The following is a 24,279-nucleotide window of genomic DNA, read 5'->3' on the forward strand; positions in this document are numbered from 1 at the left end:
AGCGTAGCTGGTTTTAAGAAAGGTTTGACAAGTTCCTGGAGGAAAAGTCCATAGTCTCTTATTGAGAAGGACACGGGGGAAGCCACTGCTTGCCCTATATTGATAGCATGGAATATTGCTACTTCTTGGGTTTTGGCCAAGTACTAGTGACCCGGATTGGCCACCGTGAGAACGGGCTACTGGGTTTGATGGACCATTAGTTTGACCCAGTAAGGCGATTCTTATCTTCTTATGTTAAAAAGAAGTGACGTGTTTAATCTAGGCTTAAATTTGACCACCCCAAAGTTTGAAATAATTACATCACAAAAGCGTTTGCAAAGGAAATAAAAACATTTGTGGTAGTTTTATCCAGGAGAAAAGATTATATATAGCATATTTAAAAATGAAATTATACAGATTGCTTGTCCTTGTAAAGATTGAGAGAATGATACTCTAATTTTGTCTTTAGAGTTCTGGAGGAACATGTTTATAAGCCGTGAAAAAAGGCAATTGTGTTACTTGCCTAACTGAGAAACCTGGGCCAATTTTGTGGCAGACTGCCTCGGGGGATAATAGAAAAAAGTAATAAATCTTAAATGAGCTGGCCATTAATCTTATCTTTATGAGGAAAAAGAAAATCTAGTTTATTTCAGAGAAAGTTGAACCTGGGGTGCAATCTGTAATCTTCTGTTTGAAGACTGGGATATAATGCGGGCTATTTTTGTAAAAATAAACTGGCATGGCAGATAAGAAAGTATCACATGCGTGTCATAACTGAGAGCATCAGTTGCAGGGAAATATCTGTTTTCAGGTTATGGGCAGAGTGATTTGTAAGTAAAATTAAGAAGCATGTCGGCAAAGCAATTTTTGAAAATAGTGTGTGTATATCAACTTTTGTAATTGAATACCTGTAGCATGTTTGAAGATAATTCAGCATTTTAGAACAGTTTTATAAGCCTTTTTGTGCACCAAAGAATTATAAGCATCTGTCCTAAAAACTCAGTTTTAGTCGTACTAAGAAATATTTCCGAAGACAGCATTGCCAGCCACTTCTAGCCCTTCAACATAGAAGCATGGTGGCATATAAAGACCAAATAGCCCATCCAGTCTGCCCATCTGTAGTAACCATTATCTCGTCCTCTCTCTAAGAGATCCCACATGCCTATCCCACACAGTCTCTGTCTCTACCACCTCTTCCGGGAGACTGTTCCACACATCTACCACCCTTTCTGTAAAAAAGGATTACTCCGGAGCCTATCACCTCTTAACTTCATCCTATGCCCTCTCGTTCCAGAGCTTCATTTCAAATGAAAGAGATTCGACTCATGCGCATTTATGCCACGTAGGTATTTTAAACGTTTCTATCATATCTCCCCTCTCCTGTCTTTCCTCCAAAGTATACAGATTAAGATCTTTAAGTCTGTCCCCATACGCCTTATGACGAAGACCACTCACCATTTTAGTAGCCTTCCTCTGGACTGACTCCATCTTTTTTATATCTTTTTGAAGGTGCAGCCTCCATAATTGTACACAATATTCTAAATGAAGTCTCACCAGTCTTATACAAGGGCATCAATGCCTCCTTTTTCCTACTGGCCATACCTCTTTCTATGCACCCTAGCATCCTTCTAACTTTCTCTGTCACCTTTTCAACCAGTTTGGCCACCTTAAGATCATCACATACAATCACACCCAAGTCCCGCTGTTCTGTCGTGCACATAAGTTCTTCACCTCCTAAACAGTACCATTTCCTTGGGTTTATGCAGCCCAAATGCATGACCTTGCACTTCTTAGCATTAAATTTTAGCTGCCAAGTTTCAGGCCATTCTTCAAGCTTCGCCAGGTCTTTCTTCATGTTATTCACCCCATCCTGGGTGTCTACTCTATCCACAAAGAGGCAAATCTTACCTGACAACCCTTCAACAATACATGTCCTATGACTCTTTAATTTTCTCAGGAGCCCAAAGATATTAGGGCTCTTCAGCTTGGAAAAGAGATGGCTGAGGGGAGTATGACTGAAGTCTAAAAAATCCTGAGTAGTGTAGAATGGGTACAAGTGAAACAGAGAAACATGACAGCAGATTGAGATCTTTAAGTCTGTCCCCATACGCTTTATCATGAAGACCACACACCATTTTAGTAGCCTTCCTCTAGACCGACTCCATCCTTTTTATATCTTTTTGAAGTTGCGGCCTCCATAATTGTACACAATATTCTAAATGAGGTCTCGCCAGAGTCTTATACAGGGGCATCAATACTTTCTTTTTCCTTCTGGCCATATCTCTTCCTATGCAACCTAGCATCCTTCTAGCTTTTGCGTCACCTTTTCAACATTTAAGATACCTTGCTTACCTCATTACCTCATTCGAGGATTAAAATCAGTTGAGCTTAAGGGGGTAGTTATCATTGTGGGCTACCATTAGAATGTGGTATTGTATTGTTAACTCCAGCTATTAGTAACTAGGCCTCATTGCATAGCATGAGTAAGTGAGCAAGATATGTCTCAATGATAGCCCACATTGACAACTATGCTCATGAAATGGTTAATTCATGAGGTGTAATACATCTCAAAAAAGTTGCTGCATCTCAAAAAAGATATAGAGGAAGTAGGAAAGATACAGGGAAGGGTGACCAAAATGATAATGGGTGTGGAACAACTCCAGTGAAAGGCTAAAGAGGCTAGGGCTCTTGAGGGGAGATAAGACAGAGATCTATAAAATACTGAGTGGAGTAGAAGTAGTCAATCTCAAATTGATTAGGGTTACCATATATGTGAAGTCAAAAAAGGTCATATGACCCCTCCTCATCCCAGCCCTACCCTCACCCCACTCTGGCCCTGCCTGTGCCTTTCACCAGTCATGCCCCGACCCTGTCCCACCCCTACCCTTTTAGTGCTTTTCTCTCTCCCTCCTACCCTTTTCCCCCCTCCAATCTGCTCCCCTTGGGTGCTTTTCTCCCTCCCTGCAATCCCCCCACGGTGCTTTTCTCTCTCTCTCTCTCTCTCTCTCTCCCTCCCTCCCTGCAACATCCCCTCCCATGGGTACTTCTCTCTCTCTCCCTCCCCCTTCCGCAGGTGCTTCTCTCTCTCCATCCAACCCTCACCTGTGGGTGCTTCACTCCCCTCCCTCTCCTACCTCCCATGGGTGCTTTTCTCTCACTCCCTCCCTCTCCTATTTCCCGTGGATGCTTCTCTCTCTCTCCCTTCTTCCAACTCCACTCCCATGGTCCAACCCCTTTCCCCCAGCAGTATCCGGTGGTTCTCACTCTGCAGCCCTGGCCCACCACCAAAATCGAGTGGCTCTCCCCTGTCCCCCCACCTACCTCTTCCACTGAAATTATGATTTTAAAGTGTTTGAGGCTTGTACAGATGAGAATAGAGTTTGCAGGGATGGAACAGGGACAGGACCGGAATGGAGATGGATCCCCCGGGGATGGGGAGAAATTTGTTCCTATGTCATTCTCTTACCAGTCATTGCTGCATACACCATAATATGCTGCAGAAACCCAGCCTCTACCAGGACACTTCATTGCCCACCATTGTAGCCCAGTTACAGTGGGAGCATTGCAGGAAACTCACCGTATACAACAGAAACAAATAGTACAATTAATGGATGGACCAACAGTGCTACAGTAGTACAAAACCACCCCCATCCCTACTATACCCCCACTGTCCCTCCAGATCCCAATATCATACCCCAATTAAGCAAGCAATTTTCCATCCTACCCATTCTGACAAACCACTCCTAGCAAATACTAGGCCATTGCCCCCCATCCCTCCTACCACAAAATAGATCACTCCATCCAATAGATCCTTAATTCCACTTTGTCATACAAGTTACATATGCATCTAAGCCCTCCAAGTGCTATCACTCACTCAATCATACTACCCCAATCTTTTCCTCCCCACCAGTCACACACTAATACCCCTTATCTCCTGCCCAAAGCCTAGCAAGAACTAACCAAACTTTGTTAGCTGAACAATAAAATCAAAATTATACTGGTTCACTGAGGTCATTTAGAATAATCAGTCTGCACATCAGCCCAGAAACCAAAGCTAGAGTCCAAGTAGAAGTTCAAATAAAATAATACAAGTGAGAGACAGAGCCTTATCCAAGTCAAAGCACTGCATTAGCTCTCCTGTAATGCAAGTCCATGCAATCAGGTGGAAGGCAAAGGCAGAAGTGTAAAATAAAGAACCTTCTCATCATGATGAACCCTATGTTTGGCTGGATAAATGGGAATAAACAACATCTGACAATTGTGCAGTTCTGCACACAAGGGTGCTATCTTTTTCGGTCCTGTACCACCTGCATGGAGCAATCAGTATAATCAGTTTGTCTTTTTTATATTCCAAAGTTCCTTTGCGCCTATAAGCACGCTTTAGTCTTTCTTTATCTGCCCAATTGAGATACTTAGCGATCTCGGGTTGCAGACATTGCATACGGTCCCACTCATTCACAGATGATTGGGCTCTTCTATACCCAAATGACCCGGGAGCCATATCTCGACAAATTTAAGCAAATCGCCCTCCTCCACCTCTTCGGAGAAGCTGACTACACACAAAGGATTGCGCTGGTCCCGTTTCTCATGGTCCTCCACATGTTCCAGCAATTGGTGCTTGTCTGATTGCAGCTGTGCCAGCTGTTCCTCCTGGTCCGGTCCTCCTGGGATGATAAGCGAGACTCGGGCTTGGGTGTCGAATCTTTCCCGGATCTCTTTGATTGTTGAGTGAAGTTTATTTAATTTTTCCCTCCAAAGTAGCCGATACTAGTTAAGAAATTTCATATGCAAAGTTTCCCGTCAAAGAAACCACCAGGCCCTCAGACTACAATGCCATCTTTGGTACGTCCTGCTTACTTTTGTCTCACTGACGCTTCAATGACCTCGCCGGCATCACCCTTGAGTGCAACTATTAGTCAGGTCAATATATATAATATAATATGAGCATATTACCACATATCTCCGACAACTGCATTGGCTACCAGTTGTATTTAGAATCCAATATAATGCAATTATGCTATGTCATCAATTTCTATATGGCACGATTCCCAAATTTTTTAAGAGTTTGATGTCTGGTTACCAACCATCAAGATCATTGCGTTCTGAAAATTCAGCAGTGTTGAAAACAAAGGCCGATCCCAAGTATGTAGAAACGAATGCTATATAAACTTTACTAAGTGAATCTTTTAAGTGTAGTGGGGGGGGGGGGTATTCCCCCCTCCCCCCTCAAAAAGAGGGTTACTTTGTAACCCTCAAAAAGACCAAATAATATCCTGTTGGGGGTGCAATTTTCAGGTCACCTCCCATTCAGTGCGCGCATTTGTCGTGCATGCAAATGTCAGGGCGCAGTTGTGGGTCACTAACTTTAGGCATCTCTTAGAGAATCTGGGCCTAAGTGCTTAATGCACCTTAGTAAAAAGGTTTCAGAAATGTCAGATTTTCATCTTATCCAGTCCTTTCCCTGGTATGGAAATACTGCTCAAATATATTCCTTTTTCAAGCTGAATATTCTGATGCAATAATCTGTCGCTCAGAGCCTCGAATTATGTGGGGCCTGGAGACTAGGCTTGTATTTGCTCTTCTCAGTGCAAATCAGACATTTGCATGCTTCTTATTTCAATACGTGCAAAGTTTCTAAATTCAGACTGGCATTCACGCTAATTAAGTTTTGTGCTTAACAAATAAAAGGTAATCAAAAATTCGAGAGAAGTATGCAAGTCAACCTACTGTTGGAATATTCATCTTCTGGTATCTGCAAATTCCCTCGCTATCAGGAATTGTATTATTTAACAGACTGAGGCAGTTAGGTAACAGCACACTGCAGAATAGTATTTAAGATTCTACCAAGAATCTAAGGAAATATTTGATGGAAAACAGGCTCATACATCCATATTTTATTGCAAAAAAAAAAAAAATGTAATCTTTAACCTTCTGAGGGAAAGTTATTGTTCCAATGAGATGTTGTAAATTACTTAGAGGAATGTGTCCTTCAAAGTCACTATTGCTATCAGATGTTGGATAAAAATTATCAAGGTGTGGTAAGAGGCGATCTTTTATTGAAAAAAAATTTTTTTTAATTTTTAACCTTCTGAGGGAAAGTTATTGTCCCAATGAGATGTTGTAAATTACTGCCTGCATGGTCGGCTGAAGCGGCTGCCTCCTCTTCCCTTCTCTAACGGCAGAGCGGTGCACAAGGCTGCCTGCCTGGTCCCGCGCCGCTTCCCGCGAGAACGGAAGCGGCGTGGGACCAGGCAGGCAGCCTTGTGTGCCGCTCTGCAGCTAGAGAAGGGAGGAAGGGAAAAAGAGGCAGCCGCGTCAGCCAACCAGGCAGGTAGCCTTGTGCGCCGCTCTGCTGCTAGAGAGGCAGCCGCGTCCAGCGAGGGAAGGCACCAGAATTAAAATAAGGTAACCGGGGGGGGGGGGGGGATTTGGTATTCGCTCCATAAGACGCACCCTTGTTTCCATCAATTTTTATGGGGGGAAAAAAGCGTGTCTTATGGAGTGAAAAATACGGTAAATGATGCATGAGGTCCACTACCTTTGCACCATGCGAGCCTCATGCCCACCAGCCACCCAGCTATCTACATGCCTAATGATCAAATTACCAACTACAACAGCTGTTCTAACCCTTCCTTTCTGGGCAGAAGCCCCTGGAGACACATCCTCGGTGTAAGAGGATATTGCATCCCCTGGTGGGCAGGTCCTAGCTACAGGATTATTTCCTATTTCACCAGGGTGATGCTCTCCTTCTAGAAGACCTCTCTCCTCCAAGGCAGCACAGGGGCCACCAGACTGGAGGTGGGACTTCTCTGCAACATCCCTGGAGGTCTCCTCTATGTACTTCTCTGTCTCCCTCAGCTCCTCCAAGTCTGCCACTCTAGCCTCAAGGAAACGTACTCATTCTCTGAGAGCTAGGAGCTCTTTGCAGCGAGCGCACACATATAACTTCTCGCCAACTGGGAGAAAATCATACATGTGACACTCGGGGCTCCTTTTACGAAGCCGTGTTAGCGGTTTAACACGCGTAATAGCGTTGAGCAGATGGTAGTTTTTGGGCTAGCGCGGGGGTTAGTAAAAGGAGCCCTCAGTGTAAAAGACTGGATAGCCATCCCCTTATGTTGAACAGTAAATGGGGGACTTGAATATGCGAGGGAGGGGTGATGGGGAGGGTGACCTCTTTTAAGATGCAGCCTGGGAGCATTGGTGGCCCACTGTTCCTGAGCAGGGAAATACCCCCAGCTTTTAGCTGGGGCTATTTTATTGACTATACTTTGGCTTGCCGTGTGCACCGTTAAGGAATGAATAATTCAGGTTAGTGCCTTTATTACAGTTTGGAAAATTTCCCCTCTTAATTTAATCTAATAGATGCTGGCACTGTAATCTTGAAGTAGGGACACTGGATCATTTAATTTTTTATTGTCCCTATATTTTGGAATTCAATTTGGACTCAAGTTAACTGTCTTCTAGAAAACCATGTTGCGTTACCTTATGACACTGTTCTGTTTGGTATATCTATGAGGAAAAAAAGTCAAATTTCGTCGTATAATAACAAACTTCTGTTAATCATGACAGGGGTCGCCATTCAGCATATTACCAATAATTGGAAAAACTACTCTAATCTCAATTATACATTTTGGTGGAACTCGTTATGCCATATTTATAAGATGGAAAGAGCTATTGCTAAGCAGAGAGGGACTTACAATAATTTCATAAAGATCTGGGGGCCAGTGGAAAAATATTGTAATGAGTAGACATCACTTTCTATGGTAGATTATTTCTACACACTGGGGGTGGGGGGTGGTATATTTTCTGTTGAGATTTTGATTAAAAATTTTTTTTAAGAAGGGTGGGAGGGAGGGGATTTAAATTATTGTTCCAGATGATTTGGTAAAGGTTTTCAAGTGTTGTATTGAAATTATTATGGATGTTTTTCTGTACACTTGTTGTATGTTTTAATATGAATAAAGAATTTAAAAAAATAAAAAATAAAAATAAAATTTTCTGTTTGGTTATCATATACAACTGTTTCATTACTATGTTTTGTGCAAATTTTCTTTTTTAGATAAAAGGAGTTCAATTGACCTTCCTATAAAATTTACTCCTGGAACACCAGGGCGCTACTTTTGTCAGATTGTGTTGAATTCGACCCAGGACGTCCGAGTGTATATGATTGAAAGTGTGGTGAATGCCAGCTGCACTCAGATTGCCCTTGATTTCAGAATATCAGCAACCGAATCATTGATTCAAGATATTCCAATAGTAAGTCTGTATATGGAAAGCAATAATTCTCTTTAACCGAAGAACAGCCATTTTCCCCTTTTAAATGTTCCCGATCACCCAAGAACAGATACAAGCTGGTCGCCTTACCTTAAGAAGGATATGGCGATACTCGAGAGGGTCCAGAGAAGAGCAACAAGGATGATAAAGGGCATGGAGAACCTTTCATATGCCGAAAGGTTGGACAAGCTGGGGCTCTTTAGCCTAGAGAAGTGGAGGCTTAGAGGGGACATGATAGAGACTTATAAAATCATGAAAGGCATAGAGAGGGTGGAGAGGGACAGATTCTTTAGACCAGCGGGGACAATAAAAACAAGAGGGCATTCAGAAAAATTGAAAGGAGACAAATTCAGAACGAACGCTAGGAAGTTCTTCTTCACTCAGAGGGTGGTGGACACCTGGAATGCGCTCCCAGTGGAGATGATAGGGCAGAGTACAATATTGGCTTCAAAAAAGGATTGGATGACTTCCTGAAGGAGAAGGGGATTGAAGGGTACAGATAGAGGGTAACTATACGGGTACTAATGAATAGGGAATAAAGAATTTAGGTAAGGACTTACAGGTCACGAATCTGGGGGCCGCCGCGGGAGCGGACTGCTGGGCACGATGGACCCCTGGTCTGACCCGGCAGAGGCAGTTCTTATGTTCTTATGTATTTTTTATAGAGGGGGTGTTGAAAAGTCAGTGGATGAGGGAGAGTTACAGAGTTAAAGCAGCAAGAAAGACTGAACTGATGGCAGGCGTTGAAGTGTTCATTGTGCCATACTTGCCTGATGAACCAGTGAGCGTTGGGCCTGCCAAATAAACCAAAAGATTACAACGTGAAATCGTAAAAGTCCTTGCGGAAATGCAGGAAGCCATGTTGGCTGGGTTTGTTTGGCAGGCTGCAATGGTCCAGCCAACCAACTGGGTCAGCCTGACAAGTTGCAAATGCTAGAATAACTCAACCCCTCCCCCTTTATATGAAGCATTTTTTATCGCCAGCCGGGATGGTAAAAGCTCTGATGCTCTTAGAATTCCTATGAGCGTCGGCACTTTTACCGCCACGGCTGACGATAAAAAACGCTTCATAAAAATTTCTAGTCCAGTCAATGCTGTTGAGTCTTCTGGATTACTGTAACATTGTTTACTTGACGAATACTAAAAAAATATGCCCAGACTGGCATTGATTCAGAATACGGCGGTGAGACTGATCTGCGGTCTGAAGAAATACGATCACGTGATGCCTTATTACCACGAGTTGCATTGGCTTCCCGTTGATCGTTAAGTTGGGTTGCTTATGTTATAAAGCTGCCTTTGGTTCAACTCCGTTGAATCCAGCCGATAGGTTCCTTATAGTGTCGCATAAGAATACGCTTCTCCCTTTGTATCCACGGGGGTTAGGGGTAGGGCCTGCCAGCGAATATTAAAAAACTGCGAATAATATTCGGGCCGGTTCTGCCCCTAACCCCTGCTTCCCCCAGGGCTGTTTTAAGGCCTGTAAGCCCCCCTTAAGCCTTACCTGGTGGTCTAGCAGGTTTTCGAGCCAGGAGTGATCTTCCAACGCTCCTGCCTCGTGCCGATCGCTCACAGGAAATGGCTGCCTTGAGCTCCTGTAGTCTCTTGAGCCATTTCCTGTGAGCGTTCTGCACGGGGCAGGAGCGTGGGAAGATCGCTCCTGCTCTGAAAACCCGCTAGACCACCAGGTAAGGCTTAAAGGAGGGCTTACAGGGCTCAAAAAATTAAAATGGGGTTTTGGGTTTAAAACTGCGAATAACCGAATCCGCGGATGCTGAAACCGTGGATTCGGAGGGAGAAGTGTAGTAGAAAAACACATGTCCTTTGTATTTTTCCGTCAGTTAAAGGATGTAAAGTAAGAAATGTCTTGAGCACACTCTCTCATATCAAACAGCTCTCTACGATAAAGATTTTCGATCATTGCTACTCACATCCTGTTCTTATGAACATTTTAGAAAACTGCTGAAAACCTTCCTGACAAATTAGATCGCACTGTATTTTCTCAGAATGGAATCTTTTGTTAACCGCATTGAACTTATGGTAATGCGGTCTAGAAATCTGATATTATATTATGTAAAAGGAGAAGGGGGAGGTTAAAAGTCCCAGTGGAAATATAGGTACTCCTTAGGGGCCCTTTTATAAAGAACTGCTTTTAGCGTTTCCTATTGTGGAGCTTTCCCATACTCTAAGCCAGGGGTGTAAAGTCCCTCCTCGAGGGCCGAAATCCAGTCGGGTTTTTAGGATTTCCCCAATGAATATGCATGAGATCTATTTGCATGCACTGCTTTCATTGTATGCTAATAGATCTCATGCGCATTCATTGGGGAAATCCTGAATACCCGACTGGATTGCGGCCCTCGAGGAGGGACTTTGACACCCCTGTTCTAAGCCCATTTCTAGTGTGATCTTAAATTTGTGGCTTCTCAATTATATTTTTTTCTGGCTGTGTGCTTAAGTTAGCATTCGTGTAAAGCTGGTAAATCCGCGCCAACCCTAAATGAAATCAGTTAGTTTAAATGGCGTAGAAATTGACTGAACCGTTGAATCATTAATTTAAAAAAATGAAATGTAAAAGTTAGGTCCGGGATTTTACACGGCACCTAGCAACGCCTGACACCTCACGACACCTACCTGAAAAGTAGATGTGGTTAGGGGGCAGAGAATAGGCGTGGTTGACTTAGGTGTCACTACTACCACAGTGTGGTACAGTGGTTAAAGCTACAGCCTCAGCACCCTGAGGTTGTGGGTTCAAATCCCCACATTGCTACTTGTGACCTTGGGCAAGTCACTTAATCTCCCCATTGCCCCAGGTACATTAGATAGATTGTGAGCCCACCAGGACAGACAGGGAAAAATGCTTGAATACTTGAATAAATCCATGTAAATCCTTCTGAACCCTGGGATAACGGTATAGAACACAGGTGTCGAAGTCGGTCCTCGAGGGCCGCAATCCAGTCGGGTTTTCAGAATTTCCCCAATGAATATGCATTGAAAGCAGTGCATGCACATAGATCTCATGCATATTCATTGGGGAAATCTTGAAAACCCGACTGGATTGCGGCCCTCGAGGACCGACTTCGACACCCCTGGTATAGAAAGTTGAATAAATAAATAGTGTGAAGAGTTTCAGCCTCTGATAACCAGACCTGCTATTGTGATGTCACAATGCCTCATTCCACCAATAAGAGCCAACCTCATCAGTGATGTCACAATGGCTTCATTGTCCTAGACTTGGCTCACATTTGGTACATTTTGATTTCTAGAGTGGCTCAGTGGTTAAAGCTACAGCCTCAGCACCCTGAGGTTGTGGGTTCAATCCCTGTGACCCTGGGCAAGTCACTTAATCCCCCCATAGATAGATTGTGAGCCCACCAGGACAGACAGGGAAAATGCTTGAGTAGCTGAATAAATTCATGTAAACCATTCTGAGCTCACCTGGGAGAACGGTAGAGAACACGGGTAGGGAACTCCGGTCCTCGAGAGCCGTATTCCAGTCGGGTTTTCAGGATTTCCCCAATGAATATGCATTGAAAGCAGTGCATGCAAATAGTTCTCATGCATATTCATTGGGGAAATCCTGAAAACCCGACTGGAATACGGCGCTCGAGGACCGGAGTTCCCTATCCCTGGTATAGAAAATTGAATAAATAAATAAATTTATTATTTCTATAGCACTCCCAGATGCACACAGTGCTGTACATTAAACACGCAAGAGACGGTCCCTGCGCTAAAGAGCTTGCCATCTAATTAGGACAGACACACCAGGACAAAGGGTGAAACAATATATGCTGCTCATGAAGGGAAATATAACGGTATGAAGAGGTAGAGAGGGAATGAGAAACAGATGGAGTAGGAAATTCTCTATAGGATGCCAATTTCAGCAGGAGAAATGCCCATTGGCATCCTATGCAGAATCATGTCTTTGCTAAGGGACTGACACTTAACCCTGCCTAACCATCCTGATTCTCTAACTGGTGTCCATGTCCAAGGCGCTGATTAGAGAATCACACCCGATCTCTTGCCATCAGCTGATAATGGCAAGAAAATCTCCCTGCTGTGATCAGCTGAGCGGCCATGGCAGGGCCCCCCCCCTCGAAGTCAGTTGGCAGGAACAATGCCCACTCTCCCCCACCAGAACCTCAAATCCCCACCCCCCTTCCAAGAAATTCCCCGGCAGGAGGGTTGCTCACTCTCTCCTCCCAGAACTGCCAATGCCCCCCCCATGAGAAATCTACAGGCAGGAGGGATGCCCACTCCCCCAAGTTCCCCTGCCTAAAGACTCCCTCAGCACCCCCAGCCCCCAACACCCCACATCTTTCAAGGTGAAAGTCCGGCTGGAGGGGTGTATATATCCTCTGGCCAGCAAACCCACCACTCCAAAATGGGGGGGCCTTCCCCTTTGCGGTGCATTCTGGAAGGGGCTTAAGGCTCTGATTGGCCTTAGGCATCTGGGCCAATCAGCGACTTAGAACCCTCCCTGGTGCATCCCAGACTCAGCTGCCTACCTTTGCTGAGGGATCCCTTGCCATCAGCTGATAGCAGCATGGGAATCCCCAAGCAGCTAATCAGGGGGAAAATACCCCTGCTGTGATCAGCTGAGATGGCTGCAGTTGAGGACCCCCGACACCTATCCCCCAACATCCACGATTGGCAGGAGGTATGCTCACTCCCTCCTGCCTGTCACCCTGACAGCCCCCCACATCTGCAATCGGCAGGAGGGATGCCTACTCCCTCCTGCCTAATACCCCTGACCCCTCCCCACATCTGCCATCGGCAGGAGAGATGCCCACTCCCTCCTGCCTAATACCCTTGACCCACCCACCCCCATATCTGCAGTTGGCAGGAGGGATACCCACTCCCTCCTGCTGCTGGGCCCCCTCAGTTTCCCAACACCTTGCACCTGATTCATAGGTAGTAATGGAAGGTCTTGGCGGAAAAAAGCCTCAGAATCCCGTCTGGGAGCAAACCCTCCTCACAATTGGAAAGGGTAATCACTTCATGGGCAAAAAAACTCCAAATCTCCATTCATTTTAAAGTCTCACAATATATGATGTTTAAAGAATATTTAGTTCGTAGACACTACAGCGTGTTAGATATCACTTACTTTAAAGTGCAAGCGAGGACAATCCGGGATATTTCCCCACCACTTGATTTCCCAGGAACACACTTAGGGGCCCCTTTTACTAAACAGCAATAAAATGACACTTTAGCGTGTTTTTACGTGGGTCTGTTCCACACGCTAAAGCCATTTTACTAACCACTGGGGCAAAATAGCTGAATTTCCAGCCCGTGAACCCTTCTCACCATTAGGTAGCTGGTAAGAGCTGACGTACGAAGCAGGCCCTAATTGGCTGGTATCAATTAGTGCAGACCACGCCTACTCTCGGCATGCAAACACACCCTCCGCACCAAAATATTGTTTATTTTTTAATGTGTGGGTGGTGCGCACACATCCTGAAATTACCACAGTTTTCTAAAAGAGCCCCTTGGACTGTAAACTCTTCAGGGAAGGAACTTTTGTACCTGAATAATTATCACCACTATTTATGTCTCCTGTTGCTCTATAAAACTGTTAAGCGTTATGAGACATTTGATGTAACAATTATCTGATGGCTTAATGAATGGTAAATAGGTCATTTCTGCATTCAGAAGTGAAATAATAGGTTTTACTGTAGCGTGTTTCATTTCTTTTTCTTTCAGAGTAACATGACTCAGCAGGACTGGAGACTTAAAGCCTTTATAGAAGGAGAAGGCTTTTATGGCCCAGCCGTCATCTTCGTAGATGCGGGTGAAACAAGCCTGTATTCTCTCATGTTTAAGCCAATCTCTGAGGGTCTGAGTCTGGTAAGCATCTCTTATTGTGCTAAAACACTGGTTCATTAAGAAAATGACAAGCTAACGTTATAATTACAGTATTTATTTAAAAAAACACTTTTACCCCGTATATCCAAACAATCTATGTGGGCTAGAAAAGTGCATGCACAAATCAATAAACAAACATAAAACAACGCAATTTCTTAAAAAACAAACAAACCCCAAAAGCGCTAAAATCGTATATTAAAAACCTCCCAAAAGCTAATGATTCAACAGCTCAATTGAACAGATCTCCATTTCCAAAAGCTTTCTCAAAAAAGCCTTCAACAACAAACTAACCCCAGGAGGAAAAGTTCATAGATACGATTCTAAACGACGGGAGGCTGAGGGATCCCCACCAGCACGGATTTACAAAGGGAAGGTCCTGCCAATCCAATCTAATCAGCTTCTTTGACTGGATAACGAAAAAGCTAGATAAGGGAGAGTCCCTGGATGTCGTGTATTTGGACTTCAGTAAGGCTTTTGATAGTGTCCCACACCGTAGGTTATTGAATAAGATGAGTTCGTTGGGATTAGGAGAAACATTGACTGCACGGGTTAAAGACTGGCTCAGTGGCAGACTTCAAAGGGTGGTGGTAAATGGTACTCCCTCCAAAACGTCGGAAATGATCAGTGTAGTGCCGCAGGGCTTGGTCTTGGGTCCAATCTTATTTAATATCTTGACGTTTAACAAGTTTTACAGAGTGGATGTGGTGGCGAGATGGGACTCTGCCTTTGGGTCCTCAGTCTTGAGGGTTGGCGCACTAAGCCTTCCCTAGCTTTCTGGGGACTGCTTCTATACATCCTACTTGTCTAGAATGTCTCACCTATTGCACTAGAAAAACAGATTATGTATTTACCCTAGTAAGCTCTTTTCCAATAGATAGGTGAGACGTTCTAGACTCCCGCCCTGCCTTTCCTGCACCTGACTATTGTCCCAGTTTGTTTATGTCTACAAGTTGTATCTTGGATGCCAGTCAGCCCTTGGGGGCTGGGGAGTATGCTGTATATATGCAGTGGCGTACCTAGTATATGTGACACCAGGGGCCCATCATTTTTTGACACCCCCCCATCTGTATGAAAAATATGATTTTTAGTAACAATCCACATATCAAACAACAAGAGTGTACCTAGGAAAAGGCAGCATCTTAAACACTGCAGTGAGCACTAGAACACCAACACATACATTGTAAAACTAAATAAACCAGATCCCGCACAGTCAATTGATCCTGCAATCAATGCCATCTGAAAACTATGTCCTTTTCATACACACAGAACTGAGATACACCCTCACCCAATATGGAATAATCACAAATTAAAAATAGAAATATGTAGACAAAAGTTAAACTGAACCGCCAAGAAACCAGACTCTGCATACAATGCAATACCATAACACCACAAAAACAGTGACATATGTCCCCTAATACTGTGCAAAATATAAAGACAGTAGATGTAAATTTGAAAAAACTGATACATAACAATCACCACTTTACAAATTAACAAATAAAAATTAAACAAATAATGAGAAATAAGAAAATACCATTTTATTGGACTAATCCCCGTAAGCTCGGTCCCCATCCCCGCAAACCACCTGATTCCATCCACACAAGCCTTGAATTATTTTATATTGAACTTATTATATTAAAGTATAAAAAGAAACAATATTCTGTACAATTGTCAATTTATAAATCAGCGTCTTCTCCCCACTCTCTCTTCCCCATTTCCCTTCAGCGTCCTCAGCCCACTCTCTCTTGTGAGCCTGCCGGTGCTGGATTTTGCAAATGGCCACCGACCAGGACTCAGAAAACACCGAACTTGTCGTGCCTTCAAAGGAAGTTGAAGGTCCTGCTGGTTCTTATGAATATAATAAAAAAAACAACAAATGTCAGGAACAATAAAGCTTTTCCAAAAGAACTGGTGTCCAACTTTATTGCTTATCACAGTTCTCCAAATAGCAAAAGTGCCACAGTTCAAGTTTTGAACTCAAAAATCAAATATAAACAGAAAATTGGGACTTGTAAAAAATACAGCCCACACCTTTCTTGCAGGTAAGTTTAAATGGTTCTAGTGTAGCCTTGCCCTGTCAGTCCCACAGTCACAAGGGCAAACTAAGGCTACAGGAATTACCCAGCCTTTACACTGGTCATTCGCCGTGTTTTAAACACTCTCAGTACGGGCTGCCTAGGCCTGGTTTTTAGCAGGCCTACCCCAGCCAACTTAACAGGTAGTTGGTGGGGGAGGGGAGTAGCTGAATCCACTTTATTTAAAGATTGCCAAAGAATTGGCCCCACAATCCCACCCTGAGGATTTTACGTGGATTCTCCCCACGCTACTACCCCTTTCACACAGTCATTCACAAAGCCCTCTCAAAATAGAAAAAGGCAAAAGTCAAAATGTTCAAAATAAACACTTTCTTCTCTGTCCCCACAATAAGGCACAGCTGCAGCAGTGAGCCCAGCACTGCTCACGCTGTCTGCACTTGCCTTGTGCTTCCAGACAGCCCCAAAAGAAAACTAGATTCCAAAAGCAAACAAACAGCAAGGAAATCCAACTTAACTTTGATCCATGTGTATTTCCTCTGGTTCCAGGGAAGTATCCATAGGTTCTATGGCGTCTTGGCTGGCTGGCTGGTTTGCCTCAGGGACAGTGGTTACATCTGCCATTTCAATGTCCTGATTCTGTGGGGATTCAGGAGCCCAGTCCCTCGAGCCTCCTTCCTGGGCTGACCCAGGGTAGACTGCCTTGTTCTTCCTAAGCACAGCCTCTAAAGCCCTGAGCTGGACACGCCCTAACCTGTGAGGGGGAGGAACAACCTGCTGCTTCTGCTGAGTTTTCTGTTTAGCCTTAATTGGCCCCAGCAGTGGTTCATTAGCTGAGCTTAGAGCCTGACTCTTAGGCTGTCCTTTTGTGTAAGGCACCTCCCGCTGCTCCAGGCTGTTCTCCCACTCATCTTCCCCTCCCCAGGGTTCTGTAACCTGGTGGTTCAATGGGAACTCAGACCCTATCTGTTTGTCTGAGCTTAGCCTATCACTCTGGTTAGCCCTTTTCAGGGTAAGGCCTGGAATTGGAGGAGCTTGACCTGGCACAAGCCTAGCCTTAAGGCTGGGGTTGTGACATACCCTCACCTTTAAGGGTTGGCCGTCCCTAACCTTTAGAGTTGTTTTACTACCCTCTTGCATTCTGGAGAGACTATCCACATTCGTGCTAAGTTTGCCTGGGCGATGCAATATCCTAAACCGGAAAGTCTGCAGGGCCAAATACCACCGCGTCAACCTGGCGTTATTATTTATCATTGTATTGTGCCATTTAAGTGCCGCGTGGTCCGTAACAAGGGTGAATTCTCGCTCCTGCAGATAATGTTCAAGGGTCTGCATCGCCCACTTAGCCGCTAAACATTCAAGTTCAACCGTGGCATAATTTCTCTCATTAGGGTGAAGTTTACGGCTAAGAAACAGAACCGGATGCTCTATCGCTTGTATCTCCTGGCTCAGTATTGCTCCTAGCCCCGTCCCTGATGCGTCCGTCTGAAGTACAAAAGGTTTTGTAAAATCGATGGACATTAGCACAGGGTCGGTACACAAAGCCTCCTTCAGATCTTCCACAGCCTGTCTACCCGTATTCTCCCACCGAAGAGTATCAGGTCTATCTTTCTTTAGCATGTCTGTAAGGACAGCAGCCTTTGTGGAAAATGCAGGTATAAATCGTCGGTAATACCCAAGGAGTCCCAGGAATCCCCTTAACTGTTTCTTTGTGTTAGGCATGGGATAATCCTGGACGCAACGTACCTTGTCTACCAGTGGTTTAACCTGTCCCCTTCCAACCACATACCCCAGGTATTTTACTTCTCTCTGGCCTAAGTAGCATTTCTTAGGATCGATTGTGAAACCTGCCTCTCTCAGGGACTGCAAAACCGCCCTCACATGCTTCAGGTGCTGGGTCCACTCCGAGGAGTATATCACGATATCATCCAGGTAGGCCTCTGCTTATTGGTGGTGCTCGCGCAGGACCTCCGTGATACCCCTTTGGCAATTAAACGCAGCACCATGAAGCCCGAAAGGCATACGCCTAAACTGGTACAGCCCATGAGGTGTGCTAAACGCTGTTTTGGGCCTGGCACCTGGGGCAAGGGGAATTTGCCAATAGCCCTTTGTCAAATCCAGTGTAGAGAGATACCTGGCCTGTCCTAGCCGATCTAACAGGTCATCGACCCTGGGCATGGGAAAGGCGTCAAACTGAGAAACCTCATTGAGCTGACGGAAATCTATACAGAACCTGGTCAGCCTTAGGTACAATGATGATGGGACTGCACCATGGACTCTGAGACGGTTCGATAACCCCCAGGGCCAGCATTTCCTTAACCAGGTCCTGTACTAGCTCCTTCTTCCCTTCAGACAAACGATAAGGTTTCACCCTTACTATCTTTCCAGGAGTGGTAACAATATCATGGGTCACCACCTCAGTCCGTCCCGGTATCGGGGAGAATACATCTTTGAACCCCTGTACCAATGTCCCGACCTGCACTGCCTCTCGTCAGATAGTTCGGTCCCTATATTCACTCCTTCATCCTGGACCATGTCCGCAATCTGGGGCCCTAGGTCATCATCAGGTTTCTGCTCTGCTATTAAGGCTAAGATCTCCCTATCTCTCCAAGGCTTCAATAAGTTGATGTGATAGGTCTGTATCCTGTTTTTCTCATCCTTAACTCGGTAATCCACCGGATTAAGCTTTTCTACAATGGTAGCAGGCCCTTTCCATTCCGCTAAAAATTTATGAGGGTCAGAGGGTACCAATATTAACACCCTATCCCCCACTTTTAAGTGGCGAGCCTGGGACTTCCGATCATAATAACACTTCTGTTTTCCTTGGGCCCATTCCAGATTATGGCTCCCCACCTTGGCCACCTGTCTTAATCTCCTTCTCAACTGGCTCAAGTAGGATATCATATTGTCATCCTCCCCTTCTTGTGACCCCCATTGTTCTTTGACAATATCCAATATACCCCTGGGGGACCTGCCAAATAACATTTCAAATGGGCTCACCCCTAGGGAGTCCTGCACTTTCTCCCGTGCCGCAAATAACACTAGGGGAAAAGGTCCCAATCCTTCTTCTCCTGAGCCCCAACTTTCTTCAGCATTTGCTTTAGGGACTGATTGAACCTTTCCACCATCCCGTTGGCCTGGGGATGGTAGGCTGATGTTTTAATGTGACGGATACCAAATCCCTGCCAAAACTTCTCCATCTCTTTTGAGAGGAAATTGCTCCCCTGGTCCGTCAGTACTTCTCTAGGGAACCCCATCATACAAAAGAGACCCATTAACTCTTTCATTATAGCCGCTGATGTGGTTTTCCGCAACGGGAAGGCCCAGGGGTACCTGGTGGCCATATCCATAATAACCAATATAAAACTATATCCCCGGGGGGTTCTTTCCAGGGGACCTACTATATCCATTGCCCATCGGGTCAATGGCTCCTCCACCCTCGGAATTGGGATAAGCGGAGCCCGGGCGGGTTTACTTAAAGACAGCCTTTGGCAGATAGGGCAAGATTTACAAAAATTGGCCACGTCTTTAGACAATCCTGGCCAAAAGAACCGGCGTACTACTTGAATCTCTGTAGCCTCGGACCCTTTATGTCCGGACAGCGGATGATCATGGGCTGTCTGCAGTATAACCTTACGGAATCCTTGTGGAACTACCAGCTGTTCTATCCTTGTCTTAGGATGTTCCCCTGGAATCTGTCTGTATAACAACCCCTGCCTAACTTTAAACCTAATAGGGTCGTGGCTAGGTCAAGAGGCCTGCTGCCAGGCTTCCTGTAAGGAGGCATCAGCTTTCTGTTCCGCTGGAAAGGTGGGGAATGTCCCCACTACCTCCTTAGGCAGCCAAGGGATCCCCTTACTCATACAACATCCTACATCCATCCCAATCCGGATTCAGAACCAACCACAGTACAGAAACTCTTCTGGTATCTTTACTAGACATAGCTCGAAGACACCTCAGCCAAGGACACAGACTGCTAATCATCCAATTTGATCTCTCGGCTGCATTCGATCTGGTGGACCATTCCATACTTCTCCAGATACTAGACGCAATTGGAATTTCAGGAAAAGTTCACAATTGGTTCCAAGGCTTCCTTAAAACTAGAACATATAGAGTCAAATCAAAAGACATTCTATCAGAACCATGGACCAATCCATGCGGAGTGCCACAAGGCTCTCCCCTCTCTCCCACACTCTTCAACCTATTCATAGCTTCCCTAGGCACCACCCTGGACACCCTAAATATTACTTCCTTCAGCTATGCGGACGACATAACCATCCTCCTTCCTTTCGACATCCACAATCCAACCTCCACAGGACGCCTGAAAACAACACTAGAAACAGTAGAAAAATGGATGACAAATCATAAGTTGAAGCTGAACCCAGACAAAACTAAATTCCTACTGCTAGAGAAGGACAAAAAACCATCCCTAACAGAACTGGAAGTAAACTCAATCAAGTACCCAATACAAAGCTCCCTCAAAATCCTGGGTATACATCTAGACAGATGCTGCACAATGCAAACACAAATTCATAAAATCACCCAAAAAGCATTCTTCACAATGCGAAATCTAAGAAAAATCAGAAAATTTTTTAATAAAGACCAATTCCGGATCATTGTCCAATCTCCTGTGCTGAGCATTGTAGACTACTGCAACAGCCTTTACTTACCTTGCCCTATCAACACAATAAAAAAACTGCAGACCATCCAGAACACAGCCCTCAGACTCATATACTCACTCAGCAAACATGACCACATTACTAATGCATACTTAGAATCTCACTGGCTACCAATAAGAGCAAGAATACAATTCAAACTCTACTGTCTCATTTTCAAAGTAACCCACGGCACGGCACCTAGTTACCTAAACAACCGCTTTCACTACTACCTATCACCCAGAAGAAGGAGAACGCAGAACATCTTCACCTTCCCACCTCTCAACGGAACTCGTCGTAAGAAACTTTACGACAACCTTCTAGGGACACAGGCAGCTAAAATCGACTCTGACATCTCAGAATTACTGATCAAAACAACAGACATAAAAGATTTCCGTAAAGAAATAAAAACACTATTGTTCAAAAAATATCTCCCATCACTCTAACCTCCTCCCAACGAGTTCCCAATCAACGCCTTCAGAAATACCCACCTATAGTATCTCCTTGTCTGTGATTTAGAATGTACTGTAACTCTTCTACACTACACCTGATTTAACTTGATTCAATCGATATATATTATCTCCTGTGATATGTATTATCCTCTGTGTTATGTATCATTCTGTTAAATTGTTGTATCATAATTCTTTACTGTTCCTGTAATTTACTCTTATCCTGTAATGTAATTCTACTGGAATTGCCCAGACATCTTCTATATTGTAATCCGCCTAGAACCGCGAGGCACAGGCGGAATAGAAATCCCTAATGTAATGTAATGTAATACTGATCTGCCTAAGGGCCTGACTCCTATGTTGCTTCTGTTTGCGGTTCTGTGCCTTGGTCTGTCGTGGTTGTCTCAGGGCTTGTTCCTGGATCACCTCCCCTTCGAAGGGAAACACACTACCCAAGTTCTCTTCCCCTATCGAGGATACGGGTCCTGTGCCCACTAGCCCCTGTTTTGGGGTGAGACACTCTTCTAACCCTTCCCAGTCCCGGCCTAATATAAGGGAAAAGGGAGATCCAGGCACTATTGCAAGCTTCACCCTATAGACTTTATTCCCATACAGGATGGTAGTTGCCCGCCGTGGATATCTTAGGCTATCCCCGTGAACACATTTAATTGTAATCGAGTCCATCTCTCTTTGCAAATTCTCCGTAGGGAACATCTGCTTATAAAATTCAGTGGCCATCATGGACTGATCTGCTCCGGTGTCCACTAAGGCTGCTATCTGTTTACCTGCTATCGAAACCACAACTCGATATTCCTTGGGGATATTAATGTTGCTCCCTTGGGTCACCACAAAATCCTTCCTTTCCCTACAAAACCTCTGGGTATGACCCGATTTCCCACACCGGTAGCATCGGAGACCTTCCTTGTGCGAGGCCTCCTTGGGCTTGGGATACCCAGTGGTCTTGCGAGGTTGGCCCTGAGGCCGCACTGCCTTCCCCTTCTCCAAGCTCTGAGCAGAGGTTGCTTTATCCTCTTCAACTATGTCCTGGGCATCTAAGTATGCCTCAGCCACTTCCAGAGCTTGGGCAAGGTTCTTGCATCCCTGTCTCCGGACCCAGCCCGTAAGTTTTTCGGGACTGACTCCAGAAACTGCTCCTTAACTATCTCTAAAAACAGAGCTCTGGGGTCCCCTAAACAGGAGTGCAACCACCTCTCTGCTAACTTAGATAGTTTTTGTACTAAGGCTTTGGGCCTTTCTCTGTCCTTCATTACTGTGGACCTGAACTTCTGCCTGTAATGCTCCGGGGTAAAACCTAAATATTCTAAAATATGGGTTTTAACTGCCTGATAATTATTGGCCAGCTCTGGGTTCAATGTTTGAAATGCCGCCAGAGTTTCCCCGGCAAGGCATGGCAAAAGTCTGACAGCCCACTGTCCCTGTGGCCAACCAGCTGCGGTAGCTACCCTTTCAAATGCACTTAAAAACTCATCTGGTGCATCTGCAGGTGTTATCTTGCATAAGTTCATAATGGAAAGAGGATTAGCTCCTACCGCTGGTTGTTGACCATAGCTCAGTCCAGGATCATTGCCTGTAGTCGGCGAGGGTTGCTGCAAGAGCTGGGTCAGCGCCTTTGTCTGCTCGCCCATTGCTATGACCATCTCGTCATGTTGTCTCCTCGAATGTTCTTGAGACCGATACCAGAGGTCCTGATTGGCTTTCAGCACGGCCTGCAGGTCCTCACTCTGCTTCTGCCTCTCCGCAGCGAAGAATGCCATCAACGGTTGCTGATCCATCCTTCCTGGCTCTGGAACAGAAGTAAACAAAAAATACAAACCCAAGTGCGGTACCACAAGACAGTCCAACCAATACTGTAGTAATCCCTCACCAGCCCTTTAGCTTAGGTACTCTTACCAACAGTACTGGTGAGTCTGCGCCTTTGGGTGTTAGGCCTCCTTGGCCTCCAGTCGTTCTCCGCACGGCTTGCTCCTCTGGAACTCGGGTCTAATCCTTATCGGCCACCTTCCAGATCAGGTCCAGCGCAGATAAGTCCCGGTCCCACTGGTTCCGTCCTCCGACTACTTCTGTCCGGATGTCAGGCTATCCTCCACCGAAGACTCGCCCTCCTCAGTGACCACCGACAGAAGAGTCCTTATGGACCAGCCGCTCCAGCGCAGGAACAAACAAAACAAACTAAAAAAAAACCCAAAAAGCCAAAACCTTTTTTTTTTTTTTTCAACAAAGTTCCTTATAATGTCCAGCAGGAGGCACTAAAGATCCCACTCCTGATACCAATTGTGAGCCTGCCGTTGCCGGGTTTTGCAAATGGCCACCGACCAGGACTCAGAAAACACCGAACTTGTCGTGTCTTCAAAGGAAGTTGAAGGTCCTGCTGGTTCTTATGAATATAATAATAATAAAAAAAAAAATGTCAAGAACAATAAAGCTTTTCCAAAAGAACTGGTGTCCAACTTTATTGCTTATCACAGTTCTCCAAATAGCAAAAGTGCCACAGTTCAAGTTTTGAACTCAAAAATCAAATATAAACAGAAAATTGGGACTTGTAAAAAATACAGCCCACACCTTTCTTGCAGGTAAGTTCAAATGGTTCTAGTGTAGCCTTGCCCTGTCAGTCCCACAGTCACAAGGGCAAACTAAGGCTACAGGAATTACCCAGCCTTTACACTGGTCATTCGCCGTGTTTTAAACACTCTCAGAACGGGCTGCCTAGGCCTGGTTTTTAGCAGGCCTACCCCAGCCAACTTAACAGGTAGTTGGTGGGGGAGGGGAGTAGCTGAATCCACTTTATTTAAAGATTGCCAAAGAATTGGCCCCACAATCCCACCCTGAGGATCTTACGTGGATTCTCCCCACGCTACTACCCCTTTCACACAGTCATTCACAAAGCCCTCTCAAAATAGAAAAAGGCAAAAGTCAAAATGTTCAAAATAAACACTTTCTTCTCTGTCCCCACAATAAGGCACAGCTGCAGCAGTGAGCCCAGCACTGCTCACGCTGTCTGCACTTGCCTTG

The 24,279-nt window shown here is 45.0% G+C and overlaps 1 protein-coding gene across 2 annotated transcripts in view; it reads left to right on the top strand.

Moving 5' to 3' along the window:
* The window catches only part of CFAP47 (cilia and flagella associated protein 47), a 1,062,207-nt gene that overhangs the window by 612,776 nt on the left and 425,152 nt on the right, over positions 1–24,279 (top strand). For both annotated transcript variants that reach the window (XM_033947561.1, XM_033947559.1), the window contains exons 46-47: positions 8,042–8,238; positions 13,954–14,097. In XM_033947561.1, the coding sequence (XP_033803452.1) occupies positions 8,042–8,238; positions 13,954–14,097 (341 nt within the window). The remainder of the gene's footprint in view (positions 1–8,041; positions 8,239–13,953; positions 14,098–24,279) is intronic.

This window comes from Geotrypetes seraphini, chromosome 6 (genome assembly GCF_902459505.1).
Source record: "Geotrypetes seraphini chromosome 6, aGeoSer1.1, whole genome shotgun sequence".
Classification (NCBI taxonomy): domain Eukaryota; kingdom Metazoa; phylum Chordata; class Amphibia; order Gymnophiona; family Dermophiidae; genus Geotrypetes; species Geotrypetes seraphini.